Source organism: Cibotium barometz, chromosome 2 (genome assembly GCF_041138505.1).
Source record: "Cibotium barometz isolate CiBa-2024 chromosome 2, ASM4113850v1, whole genome shotgun sequence".
NCBI lineage: Eukaryota > Viridiplantae > Streptophyta > Polypodiopsida > Cyatheales > Cibotiaceae > Cibotium > Cibotium barometz.
Window position 1 is genome coordinate 24,763,914 of NC_141047.1, and position 19,809 is coordinate 24,783,722.

At 45.1% G+C, this 19,809-nt stretch overlaps 1 protein-coding gene across 1 annotated transcript in view; it reads left to right on the top strand.

Annotated features, from left to right (window-relative positions):
• Window positions 1-19,809, top strand: part of SBI1 (Leucine carboxyl methyltransferase) — a 125,545-nt gene that overhangs the window by 44,023 nt on the left and 61,713 nt on the right. The window contains exon 5 of the mRNA XM_086816003.1: window positions 5,210-5,291. Within this exon, the coding sequence (XP_086672129.1) occupies window positions 5,210-5,291 (82 nt within the window). The remainder of the gene's footprint in view (window positions 1-5,209; window positions 5,292-19,809) is intronic.

Sequence of the window (19,809 nt, forward strand, 5' to 3'; positions counted from 1 at the left end):
TACGCTGAAGTGAAGAAGTTCAGAAGAGTCTTTGTGGGTGTTTTTTATCCCTTATGTTATTCATGTTTTGATATTAAAACTGGTTAGCCGTCTGAGAAGCATAGAATGCCCATCTCAGAGTTTTTATGTTATTATTGGAAACTTATTCATTTTGTATCTAAAGACAATCATGCATAGGGGACTTTGGAGGAAGATTCAATAGAGATAGAGAGGGCGACCACGGGTTTCTTGGATTGGATATTCTCTAAGAATTTTACCTCATAGAAAACAATTGTGCCGACATGATGCTATCACTAGTGTTGGGTACTGAGATTACTCAGGTGGAATGTCTCGGTTTTCTTGCTTCCGTGGTTTTATCCTCCCTAACCGACTACGAGTGGTTTATCCTTCTGCAAGTACCGCACTTCTTGCAAATCAATGAAGTTGAATCTCATCTTCCTGAAGAAATCTATCATATGGAATTGTGCATAGAGAAAGCTATATTCTTAATTTCCATCCTTGTAATGATCCAATATTGAGAGTTACATGTAATAAGAGTGAACTCTATATATCACTCAATATCAAAGTCTAATGTCATAGTCTTTCTTTACTGGATGTTACTCTTGGTGTCCAAGGTTTTTCTTAAAATTTGTGTGAGCAGTGTTTTATTCTCCAGTGTTGTGGATATTGGTGATGTGGATATGGTATGGAGTGAAGTTAAATAGAGGCATTATGGTGTTCTACCGACGCTTAACGTTCTGTTTTGGTGCCCCCACTGAGGAACTTCTTGGGAATTAAGGTGACTAGGGAAAGGACTCAAAGATAAGTGTGTTTGTACGTGGTCCAAAATGGCTTAAGATTTTTTCCTAAATTCCTTGGGCTACCGAGGGATATCCGTAAACTCAAGCTCTGTTACTAATTGTTAAACATGATGGATGGAAGCCCAAATATTGGCTTGCGAGTGTGTTTCTATACACAATACAAGAATCTTCATAGCATTTGTTTGCCTTCGTTCTCTATGCGTTGGATTCCTCTACACATCCTGCTTGAGCTTGACTTCATTCTCGATGCATTGGATTCGTGCTCGCATCCTCTACACATCCGGCTTGAGCATGGACGTATGCTAATAATGGGGCGGGCCACTTTTTCCCTCCTTAAGAGGTTTTTCCCCCAAGTGTGTGTACATGCTTATAAGATAATTATGCTGTTGGAGTTGTGAGCCAGTTTATGCAGGCCCCTAGGAAGCCACACTTGGATGCAGCTAGACGAATTCTCAGGTACGTAAAGTCTACAGTTGATAATAGACTTTTCTATGAGGTTGGTATAGAGATACAGCTACATGGTACACAAATGCTGATTGGGTTGGTAGTGTTGCAGACATGAGATCTACCAATGGTTTTATGTTCTCATTTGAGAGTGCTGTTGTGAGTTGGAGTAGTAAGAAGCAGCTAACAGTTACCTTGTCGAGTACAGAGGCAGAGTACAGGGGTGCTGCTATGGTAGCTTGTGAGGTAGCTTGGTTTTAAAAGCTACTTGGTGATATGGCTGAGCTTGTGGATAGGCAATTGTCATTTATTGTGACAACATGAGTAGCATACAGTTGACCTGTAACCCAGTATACCATGCTAGAACGAAGCACATTGAGGTGTACCATCACTTTGTGAGGGAGAAGGTTCTAGCAGGTGATGTAGATCTGGTATATGTTAGCACAGAGGATTAGGTGGCTGATATCCTTATGAAGTTATTGGACGCAGAGAAGCTCCACAAGTTTAGGATCTTACTTGGAGTGCAGTGTGTGGAGTTGAGCTTGAGGGGGGGTGTTGAGATATCGAGCTCAACTAGTGCTACGATGGACATTGATGACCTGTTTGGGTGACAGCGTCCGCATTTATGCCACTGGCATGGTTGGTGAGATTATGGTCAATATGCTGCCAATGGATGACAGGTTGTGTGATAGCCACTTTGGAGTACTAGAGTTATGGCATAGTTATAGCGCCAACTCATATAGTCAGGTTCACACTATAGACCGATCATTTTGTATATTGTTGTAGGAGAGTACTTTCTCAATGTATGTACTCTTATCTTTCAGTTATATGGTTGAAGAGAAGAGAAGAAGATAGAAGAAAATTTAGCCATCCATCTCTCTCTTGTGTGTGTGTGTGTGTTTCTTTGCAAGAAGCTCAAGCTCTCTCTTCCCCACATTTCTTTACGCAGGATGTACATAAAACTGCTTTTCGTACGTAGTGTGGGCTCTATGAGTTCTTGGTAGTGCCGTTTGGACTTGTCACTTACCAACACAATGGCCACGTTCACTCGGATGATAGACAAGATTTTCAGAAAACACAGACAATTTACTGATACCTTCTTTGATGATATCATTGTGTTTAAGAAGATGAGGAACAACACCGAGAGCACTTGGCTATTGTGTTCGAAGAGCTTCGTAGTCACAAGCTCTACATTAACGGTAAGAAGAGCAAATTCTTTCTATCAGAAATCCACTATCTTGGTCACATTTTATCAAAGCAAGGGGTATGCATGGATCCGGCCAAATTGCAAGCAATCAAGGATTGGCGAGAGTTGCGGATGGTTCATGAAATCTGAAGTTCTCCGGATTATGCACGTATTACCGTCAATTTATGAAGCACTTTGCTGAAATTGCTCCGCCATTACAGGATCTCACCAAGAAAAAGGCTGTATTTCAGCAGGGTGATGTACAAAAGAAGGCTTTTCATGGTTTATAGCAAGCCATCATGTCTGGACCGGTTTTGATTGTGCCAGACTTGCATAAACCGTTCTCGGTTGAATGTGATGCATGTGGAGATTGTATTGGTGCATCAATAAACCAAGGAGGACATACTGTAGCATACGAAAGCTGCCGGTTGCAACACGTGGAACTTCATTTGGGTTTATGAGAAAGAGCTTTTGGTAGTGATTCATGCTCTCACAATGTGGAAGCATTATTTGTTGGGAGCTGAATTTACCATTAAGATGGATCATTAAAGTCTTCGGTACTTTCTTATGCAAATGAAGTTGTTTGAAGAACATATGAGATGGGTAAATTTTCTCTCTATGTTTCATTTTCAGATTGTACACATTCTTAGAAAGAAGAACGTAGTGGCTGATGCGCTTTCTTGAAGGCCTCAAGTTCATGCCATCATTGTGGCCTATCATCAAGATCTCTCAGATATGCGTGATGCCTATCACACAGATGATGATTTTCAGCAGGGTAATTTAGCTCTGAATTGTTCCATACGTGATGGGTATCTGATGATGCACAACTGCCTGTGTGTGCATAAAAACTTAAGGCAGAAAGTGTTGGAGGAATGCCATATACCACCTTATGTAAGACAGGAATTTTTGCCACTACGCAGGCTTCGGAGAAGTATTTCTTTTGGCCTTAGATGTGTGAAGACATTGATGATTATGTACGCCAATGTTTGGTTTGCCAGAAGGTCAAATTTGATAGGCATAAGACTCCAGGGTTGCTTCAACCGTTGCCGATTCCGAATTAGCCTTGGGAAAGTATTGCCATGGATTTTATCACGGATCTTCCAAAAACGTAGCAAGGGAATGATGCTATTTGGACTATTGTGGATAGGTTTAGTAAACAAGCACATTTCATTCCAGTGCGGAAGACCATAAAGCCAGAGCATATGGTGAAGATATTTTTGGCCCAAATCTCTGCTCTTTGAAGTATGTATCTCCTAGCTGAAGTCCAGCAGTATACCAATGTTGCTTTTAGATAAAAGTGCCCTTGCTGTCTCCTTCGCGAGTGTTGAAATAGAGGGAGGTGTTGTTGATTGCGTTGTTTGATTGTCTTTGTTTAAGGTCAATGCCTCACCCTCTCTAATCTGGCCCAGATTCCAGGCCTCTCACTGGGTGTAGCCTATCTGACATTATGCTACACCTTCCAAAAGTTGTCATACTGCCATCATACCACTGTAAGATCTCCATTGTAATGTCCAGATCACAATGCCAAGATAACCATGCAATGGCTTCTCCTCATAATAGAGCACGAGCCTGGCAAGGTTGGCATCCTGGCCAAGAAGAAGCATAAGGAAAGTGCAGCACACAGCAGTTACATACATGGGGGGCAATGTTGGCATCTTGGCCTAGAAGAAGCCTAAGGAATGTGCAGCACACAGCAGTTACTTACATCAGAGGCAGATGCTATTGCTATAACCAGCAGGTGACTTGAGGTTATTTCACTAATGAGCAGTTGGTCATGATTAGGACTTAATTCCTTATTTCGTACTTAATTATTTTCTTAATTGATTATTAACCTAAGCAGTGAGTGATGTGAAAAGGCACGAGTTTCTTCTCTTCCATGAGGCACAACCCCAAACATAAATAGACTTATGAGCCAAAGTGAAGTGTTATTCCATTCATGCCATAAGTCTCTCTTAGACAGAGAGTGAAAGGTTAACAATTAAGAGCTCGATAGGCAAGATTTCAGATCTAAATAGTATGTTGGAGATAAGGAGGGAATGTTGCATGCATTACCACTGTGTAAAAGATGCGGATGGACATTTTTGAAATTTGAGTTAGATAGGCTAGAAAGGCCCACTTTGTGAGTGTGCTAATTGGGAGGAAAATACGGCCACTGAACAAGTGTTGAGTCTAGAAAGCAAGCTTGGGGTTTACACATCCAAGGATGAGGATGTACCACTCTGAGTCAATCAACACTAGCCTGGACAGAGACTTAAAGGAGTAAAACAGCCAAAACTGAAGTTATGCAATAGTGGGGCAGGATTCCAGCAAGCAAACACTGTCAGGATAGCACCAAACTTTCTAGGCAGGCTGAGAAGGTCAAGGGCAGTGGCAACGTGATTGTTGCTTGTAGGAGGACTGGGGATGGCTGAGGTGTCGCCTATGAATTGATGTGCTTGCATGCTCACTTTGTGAGAGGAAATTAATGGAAATTATTGTGGTGTTTTGAGCTTACTGTTGACCTTATCTCTGAGTTTGATTCAAGATGCAATGCCTTGATTCTAATGGCTTTGTTAATGCGCTTTGATCCTCCTTGGCTCCCTTAATTGTAAACTGGCTTTCATTCCTTATGTGTGATGCAAGAGTCCAATCTGTTGGTTAAGTGGTTTTCTCCTTCGTGGTTTGTTCCTTAGTGTGAGGGTTTGAGATAGGAAGCTGGCTTTTCATCTTGATGAGTTTTAGGATTAGAGTTCCCACTTATATCTGTTAAAGAGTGTCTTTAATGGCTTATCTTGCATAGGTGACAAGCAAAAAGGCTATGATCATTGATGCTTATGAACCATTGAGAACTAAGCTTGGCTCTACAGCAATCATATCTAAAGGTGAGTGCTAACACCCAAATGTGGTCCACAATTAGCCAGAACATTTTATTTCATAATAAATGAAGGATTGGAGTACAATGGAGATGCAAAAGTCATGCCAAAGAACTACGCTTACAAGTGAGTCCTTGATAAAGATTGCTTCATTGAGAATCCTGTGACTGATCTGTGAGCATAGTTGCCAAGAAACGCGTTACTTCCATGATAGATCTTGGGGAAACGTTTCTGAAATGTTTCATGTTTGAAACTCGCGTTTCTTTGAAGGCTTTTTTTAAAAACTCTTTAAAAAAAAATGTTGGTGGGTATCTTGACTCTTCATTTATGGCTCTAGTGACTATTCTCTTGTTTTTCATCTATGAATCATGATTCATGAACATGTGTTTTTTTATCTTATGAAGATGTGTTTGAATGTTCATGTCATGATTTCTTATAGAGAATGACTTGTGTTACAACTGATTTGTAGCTGTGATTTATTTAGTTCAAGTTTGAAGATGGTCATGACTTCTCTTGCAGATAATACAGCTCATCTACAACTCATTTGATGTGCTAATTTGACATCTTATGCAATGTGCATCAATATTTAGATGACTACCATGAGTTTATAACTTGCACTTTCTTATAAGGTGAATTTGGGCATGTTCCTAGATTCATCTAGGTATATATATATGTATAAATATTTAGAGTCTATGTATAGAGATATATGTTTTTTTTTTTTTCAGAAAGAAACTTCTATTAAGTATGAGAAAAACATACAATAATCATAGCTATAAGTCGGAAGAGAATAGAATCACCCCAATATGTAAGGTGATTTCAACCACTGAGGAGCATCATGATGCCATGTAAGACCTGTGGTACTAGAGGAAAAGAAGATGCCATGGTCCCATTCCCGCATAAATATCACACGCTTTGCCTGTGCAGAACGAGAGGGCCCCTGAATACGAGCCCAAGTAGCCATAAGAGTGTGGATGATATCACCCCATATAGTACTAATGCACTGAGACCCAAAAATCTGGACACCCTCAATAGCCTCCGTGCATCTAGCTCTCCAGATCTGCCATGTTGTAATATTGGCAATAATCTCCCAACTGGTGTCAATCCTCTGTCTATGGGGTGTATAATCAGAGTGAGGAACATCCTGCAATAAACCATGCTGGGCAATACCTCTACGAATGAAAAAAACAGAATCTGTACCACTGCCCTCATAAAAAAGTTACGGACTGGACTGGGAGAACCAAGCAACTACCCCCCGTCACATGCATGGCTCGGCCACTCAATTTGCCCATAAGTTGGGCTACAGGACCCCAAATCTGCTGTGCAATGTTGCACCCCCATAGACAATGTTGTACGGACTTAGAATCTGCCGCACATCTAGGACAGGAAGGTGCTACACCGAAAACCGATCTCCACTGATTGGTGGGGAGACCACCATGCAAGAATAACCAAAAGAAATGAGAGATCTGGCTCCTTCTGTATGAGTGCCAGTGTCTATGCCAAAATCTGCGTTGTATCATTGGAGAAATATCATAGCTCTCCTAATGAGGCCTGAGAGTAGGGATCCTATGCATCTGTCGAGTGAGGAGAAGCTTGGCATTCCGAACAGTGAAACTGAAAAAAGGAAGGCTTTTCAAAGGATCGAAGGCATCAATCCACTCCCACTCTCCTGGATCCCACTGAAGATATCTGATAGGACTGCCACCATATAGCCACAAACACCAAGAGCCATGAGTCACTATCTGAGGAGAAGGGTCAATGAACCAGTGCTTCCCCGAGCGACCAACAATCCTCACTGGACTAAGCCTAGTGTTTGGTATGATCTCCTCCATACTACATCTTTTTAATCTCCCACGAGGCATGATAGAATACATGAGGAAATCTGTATCCTCCTGGCCTGGCAGAGCAATGACCTGCAGAGGTATGCCTATCCTCGAAAAAACTCCTAGCCAACTCGGATGATAGTCTCCGTGAAAGGTCCCAGAAAGCCACTCATGTGGAATAGCTGCATCAATCTGATCAATACGAATGCGAGAGCCCTTAAGATGCTGAGTGGATGCAACTCTCCGATCCTCCGGAAGACTCTTAAAGGTCTTCCAAGCAAGAATTGTGCATGCGCATCTCTCCCATCCTGACCATTGCATATAACGAGATGCACCAAGTGGCCGACCAGCCTCATCCCTAATGAACTCGTTCCACATAATAGGTTGTCGGTCAGCCTCGTCCAAAAACCTAGGAAGCCTTTGTCACAAAAAATATCTCATGCTTCTCCATGCTCCGACAATGGCTGCAATAAGAGGGGAAGATGGTGAGCTAATATCAGCCTCTATGAACAAAAAACGTGTGTTGGGCATCCAGTCTCTCCCGACCGTAGGTGTACATCTAGAAATCTGAGACAAGAAAAAATCCTTCCAAGGCTCAGTGCTTGGTAGGAAACCTCTGACCACAAGTTTGCAAAGCAACGCCCTGCATTGAACATCCGGATTGATAATATTCAAGCGCACCTCTCTTTTGGGCTGAATAACTGTGAGCCAAGCTACCTTGGCACGAGTGTCTGAGGTGCCATCCAAGCCCGACCAGAGAAAATTGCGGATCAATCTCCGCAATTGGCCAAAGCACGCACGAGAGAAGCACCAACAAGAGGCAATAAACCAAGCCGAGGCAAGCAAAACTTGATTAGACACCAAAGCTCTGGAGGGTAAATCTAATCTCCTGGAGCTCCAATGGAGGAGCTTCTTCCGGATACTCATAAGTACTGGAGCAAACTGCTGTGCAGGAGAAATATCAATCCCAACTTGGCATCCCAAATATCTAGCAGTATATCCTCTGCTGATCATCCAAGTAAAACCAAGCTTTGCACCCCAATCAACTCTCGGTGAATCACTAACCCAAAACCAACAGATTTGTGCCAATTAATGAGTGCCCTTGCTGCCAAACAGAACTCCTCTAGTGCTACCCGGAAGGAACATAAGCATATATGTGAAGCCTCCAAAAAGAGGGCTGTGTCATCAGCTAACTCAGAGTCAACCAACTCCTCATGACTACAAAGAGGCAACCTCAATCCTGAAATACCAGCAGTGGAGCGGAGAAAGATGCTCATGGCCTCTGCAACTATGATATATAATAAAGGGGCTAATGGGCAGCCCTGTCGTACTGAGCGAGAAATTTGAAACCGCTCTCCTCTATCACCGCAAGCAAGAACTCTACTGTGGGCATCACGATACATGCATGAAACTCCCTTGATCCATCTCTGAGAGAAGCCCATATGACTAAGAGTACCCTCAAGAAAGTCCCAATCCACTCTATCATAGGCCTTCTCAAAATCCAAGAGCAGAATGGCTAAGGGCTGATTGCTCGCTTTAGCCCATTCGACGGCTTCCCAAAACGAGAAAATGTTATCAAAGATCCTCCTGCCGTGTAAGAATGCATTCTGGGTATCATGAATAACATCCTGCAAAATTGGCTGCAATCTGATGCTCACTGCCTTAGCAAGAATCTTATAGGCAATCCCAAGTAAGGTGATAGGTCTCCAGTGGCCAATCAGTGTCTTATCCCCGCTCTTAGGAATAAGATAAATAAGCCCCTGAGTGAGAGAAGAAGGCATAGAACCTGTGTCCCACATCTCCTGCAAAGCCGATGTTATCTCAGTCCCAATCTCATCCCCAAAAGTAGTGAAAAAAACAGGGGAGAGGCCATCCCCTCTTGGACACTTACCATGAGGTAAGGCATGAAGAGCATGACTGAACTTCTGCATAGAAAAAGGGGCATCCAGAGCGGCACACGTCTCCTCGGTGATGAAATGTGGCAATGCATTCCAAACCTTCCTCTGTGCCGTGTGTCTCAGATCAGAATGCGGCTCAACACTAAGAAGCTGGTAATAGAAATCGGTGGCAATCTGTCTAACCATGAGAGGATCTGAGTGAAGAGTGGATGGACTCCTCAAAATGTCATCCTCATGCCAACAATCTCTACCATGAATGGAGAGTATAAACCTCTCCCAAGACGCTCTTTCAAGAGGATGCACCAAGCCCTCATGTCCACCTCTTTTATCCGTTGGCATCTCAACCATGTTAAAATCCCCACCAATAATCCAATGGTCGGCAAGAGGCATCAATGTAGTGAGAAATTTCCAAAAGGCAATCCTCTCGCCTCTATGGTTAGGAGCATAGAGGTTGAGAATACTAATGAGTGTAGTTTCTGCATAAGAAGGATCCACTGCGCTCTCGCAGGCAAAATGACACCATGTCCAATGATGCAAGGCAAGATCAAAGCTGAAACAGAGATACAAACACCACCCTTGGTACCAACAGCCGGTGACCAAAAGGGGTGTCCCGAGAGAAGCTTGCCTGATCTCCCACATTGACTAGCATCCAGTTTATGCTCTTGCAAGAGCAATATATCCATAGGTCCACCTGTGACTGCACAATGAAGCTGGGTTTTTAAAATTTGTTTTCGTCGATGTGGAAGAAAACCCCCAAGACCCTGAATGTTCCAAGAGACAATCCTCATAAAGACTCAGAGTAGGAACGACCAGATCTCGTGGTCGACGAAGGACCCCCTTTAGAGGCGGAAGTACGTCTCTCCCACCCCGGGGAAAAGCCAGGGCTAGTCCTCGGAACTGGAGAGGTACCATGACAATGCGAATGTGCAACATCATCCTCAAGGGTGCAATCATCTTGTAATTGTAATGCAGCATCATCCTGTGAGGGATCCAGATCATGTGCCTGCAAGGCCTCATCCTCCAAAAAAGGATCAACATCCTGTGAGGCAAGAGATGCATAGGGGTTAGGGTGCTCCACAGGGAGTGTGGGTGAAGGGGCAGGTACGGGGGTCCAAGGGTGCCTGCTATCCCTAACCACAACCTAACGCTGTGTGGTTGGCTGTGGCAAAGGAGCAGCTGGGGTCTCGGCATCTACAGAAGGCCTCTGATGGGCAGGACCACGCCGCCTCCTAGCATGGCCCCTCGATCTGGGACAATCTCTAGCAATGTGACCCTGTCGACGAGAAATTCGACACTGGTCAGGTCTGCCTGCAATCTCCATCCTCTGGCGGAAATGAGACCTGTTAGGTCTCTGAAGCATAACATGATCATCAGTAATCGATGGATCAGGAACAAGCACAAGGACCCGGGGTACACCATCAAGAGTGGCGGTAACGGCCGTGGAAGCTGAGGCGGGAGAGCTCGGGAGGATTTGTACCTCTAGAACCTGGCCAAAGGATGCCCCTATGGAAGCTAAAAGCTTCCAATAGGACCGAGGAAGAGCAGGGAACCGTAGTGAGACCGGGGTAAGGCGCTGATCCTCCACCACTGGATCAAAGCCCACCTGGTACTGAAAGAAGAAAATCTTCCTAGGACCAAGAGGAAAGGGGCTACTTGCCAAAGCCTGAGAAGTAGCTTTTGAAGAATGAAAGTCCACCTGGAAGAAGCCTCGACCAAGTAAACGAGTATCCTGAAAGTGCACAATCAGCTCCGAAGGGAGAGCTGCTAGAAGCCATTCACGGGCGTGTGAACGAGAAGGGTGGGAACCATAAACTCTCGCAACAAGGGTAGTCTGGACCTCAAGGTCAATGTCGTGTTGAAGAGAGGTGAGCTCATCTTGTGAAAAATTGATGATTCTCCCGGCCAGTGGGGGTGATGAGAGATTGGCTGCGGCAGAAAAAGCCATAAGACCAATCAAGAAAAGTGGGCGGCCGACTTGAATCCAGCTAAAATAGCTGCTGGGAAAATGGGAGCAGAGGAAGGGGGGCAAAGGCGGGGAGCAGCTGGGGAAGCAAGGGCAAAGGGGCAGGTGGGAGCAGCAGAGTGGCAGGTGGGGACTGAAGAAGGCAGGGGGCGGGCAGCAAAGGGGGAGGCGGGGCAGCAAAAGGGGGGCTGGCGGGGGCAGCAAAAGGGGGCAGGCGAAGGCAGGCGGGGGGCAGCAGAGGGGCTGACGTCGCAGACGGGGGCAGCTGAAGGGCAGGCGGGGCAGCAAAAGGGGGGCTGGCGGGGGCAGCAAAAGGGGCAGGCGAAGGCAGGCGGTGGGCAGCAGAGGGGCTAGCGGGGGTAGCTGAAGGGCAGGCGGGGACTGAAAGGCTAGGGAAGGGCAGAAGTTGGGCAGGCGAAGGGGGGTGCGAAGGCAGCAGATGGGCAGGCGAAGGCAGCAAAGGCAGGCGGGAGCAGCGAAGAAACAGGCGGAGGCAAGAGAGGGCAGGCGGGGGCAGCAGTGCAGGTTGACGTCACTTCAGCACGTCGTCACTTCAGCAGCGCAGCTCACAGTCCGTTGTGCGAATCACTTTTAGAGATATATGTTTATCTTTGAGTTTTTTACCAAACCTCTTAGACGGCGTTTCATGCATGGGCTGAAACTTACAGAGGCTAGACTCCTCAAACTCCTTTCATGCTCCCGGAAACGCTCTAATTTACTCTGGGCTGCCTCCTACAAGAAACTGTTGATCTCCCCTAAGCCCTCATCCAATCTCCACGCAGCAGAGCCTGAAAGAAAATCTAGTCTCGCCCATATCTGCTCTATCCTGCTGCATATCTCTGGGTCATGAATGAGGCTGTTTGGAATCCTCGAGCTCACATGCCTGTCATGCCTCTAGGGGTCCTAAGCACAAAATAATTGCGGCGTGATCAAAAAAGGAAGTACTTGCCAAAATACCAATCATACCCTCTCGGCCGCAAGCCCACTCATCAACATAAAACCTGTCAAGCCTGGAGAGGTTGGGGCCGGTGCTTTTCCTTTCTGATCTCGAGAAGCAAAGGCTCCCATGGCTACCCCCAAACTCTAGAAGATATCAAGGGTCCTGTCCTCTAATTGCAAGAATCATCTCCTCCCAGGCTGAGTACTCTGCTCCTGAAACTGTGGCTATGCCACCTTAAAGCATGTCCTCTACTGCTTTAATCATGTTAAAGTCACTGCCCAAGCACTAGAAGTCAGCCAGAGGGAGGGCTTGCCGTTCTGAGCTCCAGAAAAGGGCTCTACCTGCAGCAGCGTTTAGAGCATAGATGTTGAGGAAGCCAATGCTATCCTCTCCAATAGTAATGGTAATCCACCGTGCCCACCCCGAGTCAGTGACTCCTGAGCTAGTCACTGCTGGCAACAGCTACTCACTGACAGAAATACACACCCCTCCTTGCATCCTTGAGGGGTTGAAGGATGGGGACTAGAAAGTACGACTCGTGCTTGGAAGAATCTTCCGCATCTGCGAGTGCGCCCCTCTAAGAGATGATGCTCTAGGAGGAAAAGAATGTCTATGGGTCCCCCCACTAAGGCCCTCTGAAGCTCGCCTTGTAGGACACCTCGTCTCTGAAAGCAGTGAGCCCCCCCTAAACCCTTGAATGTTCCATGAAACAATCTGCATATCAACCTCGGTGTGATGCGGCACTAGCGGAACTGCCCTCCACTTGAAGAGTCTTGGGAGAGGGTTTAGATGGGGAATAATCACAATCCGTGCGGGGGCGAAGGCGTGCCAGATGGGCACTAATCCTGTCCTCCATGTGATGCCACTCTATACGAGCACGCGCATATGCATGCTCCGGACTCCATTGATCACAGTAAAGGTATCTGTAAGAGGGGGGAAGAGGTACAAGGTGGAAAAGTACTGTATGGTAAGGTACGCATCAAGTACGGGTTAAAGGTATACATGAAAACAAAGAGAAGAACCTCCAAACTGGAGACTACCATCTCTCCATCTCGGCCTCGATGGGCTGAGCCTCCAAGCTCCATCCTAGCCAGAGGCCAAAAATGGGTGAGGATGTCGGTGATGTGCAGATGGTGGGAGAGCTCAACTGACCGACCGTGAATGGCAATTGCCACTAACTCAGGATCCCACCCCTCTGAAACCCGTTTCGAAACTCCCCGTTTCGTAACCCCATGGCTACCATGTCTGTGAGACTGCTAGGGTTAATCAGTCTTGATGTGTCAGACTGTAGATGATCTTGCAACCAAACTTACCTGCAAAAGAAACCTTGGATTATTAGCAAGCCCTAATTGAGAGGTGGCAAGCTCACCCCTCAGGTAGAGCTCCTTCCCTGAGCTACAGGCCAGACCAACATATATCACTCCAGCCTTTACCTGCAAGTCACTTATAATCTGGGACCCACCTCGACCTTCTGTCCAGATTGGGTGCGGTCCTCCAGGCTAAACAGGGTGGACTGGCTGTACAGCCACGTGGGCAGGTTGGGAAAAGCAAAGATGCAGGTTGGGAAGCAGTTGGACATCTGGTCGAGCAGGCTGACCCTTGTAAGGGACCCCGAATGACTGTGTGTGTTGTCTGCCTCGTTAGGGATCAGGCCATAGAATCAGGAGAGCATAGTTAGGGTTTGGGGAATGTTAGTTTTAGGTTCCCTTGTTAATTTCCAAACTTTCAAGTTTCATCTTGCCCACAGCAGCTTGTGCAATGTCTAAGCATATGGGGGCCTCTATGACAGGAATTCACTACTCGGATTGCAGGGGTCCAAGTCTGCAGGGCCCCAAATTTTAACTCAATAGTTCGTCGCAACTCCTTGAATGCAGATGATGAGGTGGATCAGCCCAAGCACTCCGATCACCTCTCTGGTCTTTGTGGTGAATGTCGCTCCTAATCTCAAGAACAGTGGATTGGCATAGGAAATGGCATTTATTCTATACTTGGCATTCGGCTGGGATCTGTTGATGATCCCCATGTCAGAAATCCCTCTTCACCAAGTTTCCGTTCTTCTCCATACCCTGTTTGTTGTGGAGGTACCACAAGGATCTAGGATTTGTCTTACATGCCATGTGAGTAGCAGTCCCAATTGTTAACTTGCTTAAGCCTCCCACATTCAATAGGACGTGAGATGGTGAGGTGGTTACGGATTGGGCATTGAAGATGTCTTCCACACTTGCTACAGTAGGAGTTCTGTTGTATTCCAACTTCATCTTGTTTGGTGGCATTGATGGGAGCTGCACTTTTGTGTTGGCAGGATTTCCTTGAGTAGTGTGCTGTGGAGATTTAGGACGATTACCATTGGGTAACCCCGAAGGAGTGTATTCTCATGGATTGTTGGTGCTAGTTGCAGAAGCAATAGGATAACTTCTCACAGAAGCAGGGCAAGTAGGTAACTGACTACTTGGTCTGCCTTCAAAAGTTGTTCCTTATAATCCGTAAGATCATTCAACCATTGGAGGAGGTGGACAGGTTTGTGGATGGGTTGAAGTCGTCCTTGCATGCGCTTGTTCATGTGGATCAGCCTTGAAATTTCCTGGATGCCATGACCCTCGAGACTTGGAATGGTCCCAAACTTGGGACGCAGGAATTGGCTCAATAGAAGAGTTAAGATGGGGGAGGGACACGAAAAGAGCTGGCCAAAAGTGTCCTGGGCTGCAAATGTGTCCTCAAAGGAGGCAACAAATTTGTGTAGAGGAGCCTTTGAGAAGATCCATTTGATACGTGGGGATCACGGGTCACCGTGAGTGGGTTTACACGCTGTCGCATTGTAATAACCTAGCCTCTGGTAGGATCACCTAAAACATAGGCTAAACACAAGGATTAGTACAAACAACATTGAAGGGTGCAGGCAAGCTCACAACCCAACAATGGTTCGCGTCCGTAGACCTCCCACGAGCTAGGGGCTAAGGCTCACTTCCATAGATCCATGCCTGTCCTCACAGGCCTAACTAGTGCTTGCCCGTACAAGCCCTTGGCAAGATTATCTGAGATCCACCATGTCCACGATAGGAGTATGACAACTCTTGGTCCAGGCACAGACCAACTGTTAAGCCATGATGATAATAACCGATAGTCACTTATATAGTACCGTTGCTATAAATAACCATCCACTAATAAATAGCTAGTATCCATGGATTTATTAATAATGAACCCTAGCCACTTGTATCAGCCTGCTTCCCCTAATCTTAGGGCTTCCCTAACCCTGCCAGATTAGGCCCTAATGTGGAGGATTAGTATTAGGTACATAACATACTTCCCCTCCTCAGATATTTACTACTAAATGAAGTCATGGAACCGTTGTTTCAAATTAGCATCTATCTCCCAAGTTGAGTCATCCTCCGCCCTATCTTTCCATATAATTTTATATTCAAGGATCACCTTATTTCTAAGATGCCTCTCCTTGAAGTTAATAACGAGCTCTGGCTCATGTGGAACAAAGGAAAAGTCCTCAACCTCTACAAGCCCAGAGGAGTAACAACATTATCTTCAGTCCCAAGTTTCTCCTTGATTCTACTCACATGGAAAACTGACTAGCATCTTCTGCATATCCGCTAAGAAATCTCTAGCCGCATCAATCTTAATACCCGTGAGTACCATAGTTACTAGAGATCTAGATTAATATCTGTACATTAGTATAAACAGACTATAACCAATAGCCAAATGCTTAGCACTATTATAGGCAAATTCGACCACAGGGTTGGCCTATTTCTAGGAATCCGTATGGCGGAGAGACAAGATCCTCCTAGAACCTCCTTGATAATGAAGCATGTCCCTCTCCGTATCAGATGGTCGCTTGGAGATGTACGCACAAACCATATCCTTACTTAGTGTAGTCTCTAATTCTTGGAAAACTAGTTGCCAAAAGTGTCTAGAAAACTTCAAGTTCTTGTCACTCACTATGTCACAAGGTAGACCATACAATCTGAAAAATTGCTCAATAAACTACTAAGACAATTCAGTTGCTCTCACATTTGTCCCTATGGATAGAAATCTTGCCATCTTTGTCAACCTATCTACCACCACTTAGATAGCATCATGCCCTTTGTTGGTCTGTGGCAATCCGCATTTCCATTTGTTGTAAGGAATCTCTAGAGGATGTACAATCCTTCAGCTCTAAGGCGTTCAATCTTGTTCACATGACACTGATGACATTTCACCACAGTCTTGGACATCCACCTTTATTTTAGGCTAGTAAAACATCTGTCTTACTAAGTCATAAATTAATTGTATCCTCGGATGACTTGTTGGAGCATTCGAATAAGATCTTCCTCCTAATCTCAATACTATCGAGTACGCAAACTGTATTATTCGGGAACAATTAAGTACTGACTACTAGCCACTCTAATAGGTGGTATAACTCCCGAGTCTTGGTCTAAAACTAGGTATCATCAAGTTTCCTACTCTCAAATAATCCACAAGTCGGCCCTCCTAGAACAAGGCAGCCCCTATTGCATAATCACTTGCATTAGTCTCAACCACGAATGGTTTGTTAGGATCCAATAAGGCCTAAACATGTGAGTCCTTCGCCTTAAGCTTGAGAGTACAAAAAGCCTCCTTAAGCTTCTCATTCCAGGTAATAGGACTATTGGACTTTCGTTTCCCGTCCTTTGAGCAGGTTCGTGAAAGGAACAGTTAGATCCGAAAAATCGCTCACTGACTTTTTAAGAAAGAAAGTGAATCCCAAAAACGCCCGAAGTTGCCTCACAGTCCAAGAAACTAGCCAATCCAACACCTTCTTGATCCACTCAAGATCTATGCTCATACTGTTCCTAGAAATCCAATGACCTAGGTATATGAGGTCCTTGCAAAAGAACTCACACTTAGAGAGGTTAGCATATAGTTCTCATCTTAGAATCCCCAAGTGATTTGGAAATTCAATGACCTAGGTATATGAGCTCCTTGTTGCAAAAGAACTCACACTTAGAGAGTTTAACATATAGTCATCCTCGTATTAGAATCCCGCGATTTGGAGAACATGCTCCTCAAGGTACGACTATAAACCAAAATATTATCTAAGAATACCACAACGGATCTTCCCAAACAATCTCGAAAGAGATCATTCATCATCTTCTGAATAGTAGTCGGAGCAATCGTGAGTCCAAAAGGTAATACGAGAAACTCATAATGGCCATATCTGTACGGAACGACGTGCGGAATGCTATCTTAAAGACATCTTCCTTGGCTATGCGTATTTGGAGATAATCAACACGAAGGTTAATCTTCCTAAAATAGGCAGCACCATGCAACCTATGTATCAAATCATTCAATTTGGAAAAGGGATACCTATTCTTTATCGTAACTTTAGTCAACTTTTTATAATGCACCTCTTGCAACTCCTGTCCTTCTTGTGCTTCAAAAGGACTGGAGCTCCCTAGGGAGAGTTACTTTTGCAAATTTGTCCCATTCTGAGATATTGTGACAATTTTAGGGCAATCTCATCCTCTTCTAGATGGCTCATCCTATAAGGTGCTATACTCACAAGCTGAGAGCCTGGAATCAAGTCAATCCTATGATCTACCAACTGACTATGTGCGGAAGACCATGAGTCAATTCCATAAGGAAAAAAACAATGAAATGTGTCTTAATGCTTGCTAAAGCCAGTGTATCCCAAGCATCTAACTTAACTGTATTTAATTCACAATTTACATTAGATGAAAGGGGATCAAGAACACATTGAAACACTTCATACTCAAAATTTTTAATCATATTATGAATTTGTAACAGTAGAGGTGGGACTTCAAAATCACCCTTAAGACAAACTGGAGCATCATCCATAACAAAGGACCAAGTATGGCCCTTCCAATCTACATGGATATCATGCATGTAAAACCATTCCTTTCCTAGAATAACATCGACCCTATCTAGATTCATAATTAAATCTAGGGACTCTGTATAATCCTGAATAGATATCGGTAACTAAGACACAAGCCGGTCCCAGATCTGTCCATGTCCCGCCGCCTAGTTCACACGGTACACTTGATCACTTGGTTGTGTCTCCACTCCCAACTTCTACACAAATTTTTGCATTAATGAAGACCTTGGCCCAATGAGTCCACTAAGAGATGGCTTCCACTGTCTACCACCAGCAAACTTCAAAGTAGGCTTCAAATTGATGAATCCAGGAATATAGAGTTGTGGGATCGAGTTTACCGTTATACTTAACTAAAATTCACCTTCTCGCGAAGGTGAGTCGAAGAAGTCGCGGATAACTTACCTTACGTTGAGAGTGCAAGGTATCGCTTGTGCTCCAGGTGTGGACATTGTTTGTCGAATGCGGTAGCGCGGGCTGCCGCCTATGTTTGAAGCTCTACCTCTCATACCTACAATTCATGTAACGCATGAGAATGCTGTGTGAACTCTGCAAGGGAGATACCTGAAGTAGGGATCTGGGAAGGGGTGTGGGAAGGCATCTTGCGGACGATTGGCAGAGGAGAAGGGGGGGGGTGGGTGTCGAGGTTTCTTGAAGAGGGATCCTTTTCTCCAAGGCCTGTGTAGAGGATGTACATGCCTCCATCTGTTCCCCTTGTTGCGCTATAACGTGAATAAATTCTTGGAAAATGACATTTGTGTCATCATTGATGACTTGGCTTTTCGAAGTAGTCATTGTCGAAGAAACAACTTTTGCAAGGGTCTTGTTTTCTTGATCATCGTCAGAATTCACCATAGTGGGACACGTCCAGTTTTTCCCTGACCGCAACAATACCATCCACTATGTGTGTGGGAGATGTTTCCGATCGCCTTCAGAGGCTATAAACCAACCATCCTTCGAGGGACAGGAGTCATAGTCCAATTGGTGTTTGAAAACCAACCACACAACTGATTTTTTTCTTCTTCTTTTTTCCTTGGCACCCGATTGGGTCCCAAATACCCTCTGAATGGCCCCCACCAAGGACTAGTGTATTTGCTTTGTTGAATGATGAAAAGACTTGACTTCTTGGAGACCTTCCTTAGCTGTAAACCTGCAGCCTGAAGAGGACGTGAATCTTGACCTTCAAGTTCACAGTTGCGTTAGGCTCCCTTTGGCTATCCTGGCCCTTGGAGTTCTTCAACACTTTGTTAATAATGAGATGAATAAAGCCTTTGCCTAATCCATGCAGTTTGTAACTATTTGGCCCTTTGAGCTCTTTTCACATGATGGAACTCATGCCTGGACACTTGGACAGGTTGATGGACACATGGGAACAGGGATCCTTTGGTTGGCACAGGAAAAAGCACCAGTCTTGGTCAAAAAGCAGCAAAAAGCAAAAAGTCAAACTATGTTGACCGAGAACTGAGGGCACCATTGGAAAGAGGACATCAAACTTGATCAAAAAGCTAAAAGCCACTTTTCTAAAAAGCAGAGCCCCTTCCGCTGGTGTTTTTGCCACTTCCGCGGTGTTTCTGCCACCTCCACCGCTGTCCGCCACCTTCCGCCGGCGTTTTCCGCCGACGTCTTTTGCTGCTTGTTCTCCGCCCTGTGTGCTCCTCTGCCACAGCCTGTCTGCTGCCGCGAGCAGCGCCACCTATAGCACCTATCAGCCGCCTTCTTTGGAGAGCTGCCACCCGTTGAAGGAACGCCACCTCCTCTCTTTTGGTGAAAGAACCTTGGACAGCCGTATGTCTCTCTCAACATTTCTTCCTCGAGTTCCTTGTGAGATATTTGTGAGCAACAAAGACTTGATTCTTATCTTGGTACTAGCCCGGTGTAAGACTCTTGTGGGTCTTCCTAGTGGTGAGCTCAGGCATCAAAGATCTTGTGCCTCAACATCGACTCCAGCACCGACCTCGTCATCAACATACTTGTTTGATATTGTATTCATTTGTTGTATTGGTCTTGGCTTGGAAAAGCTCGTGGATTGCTCTTGAAATAAATTCCTAA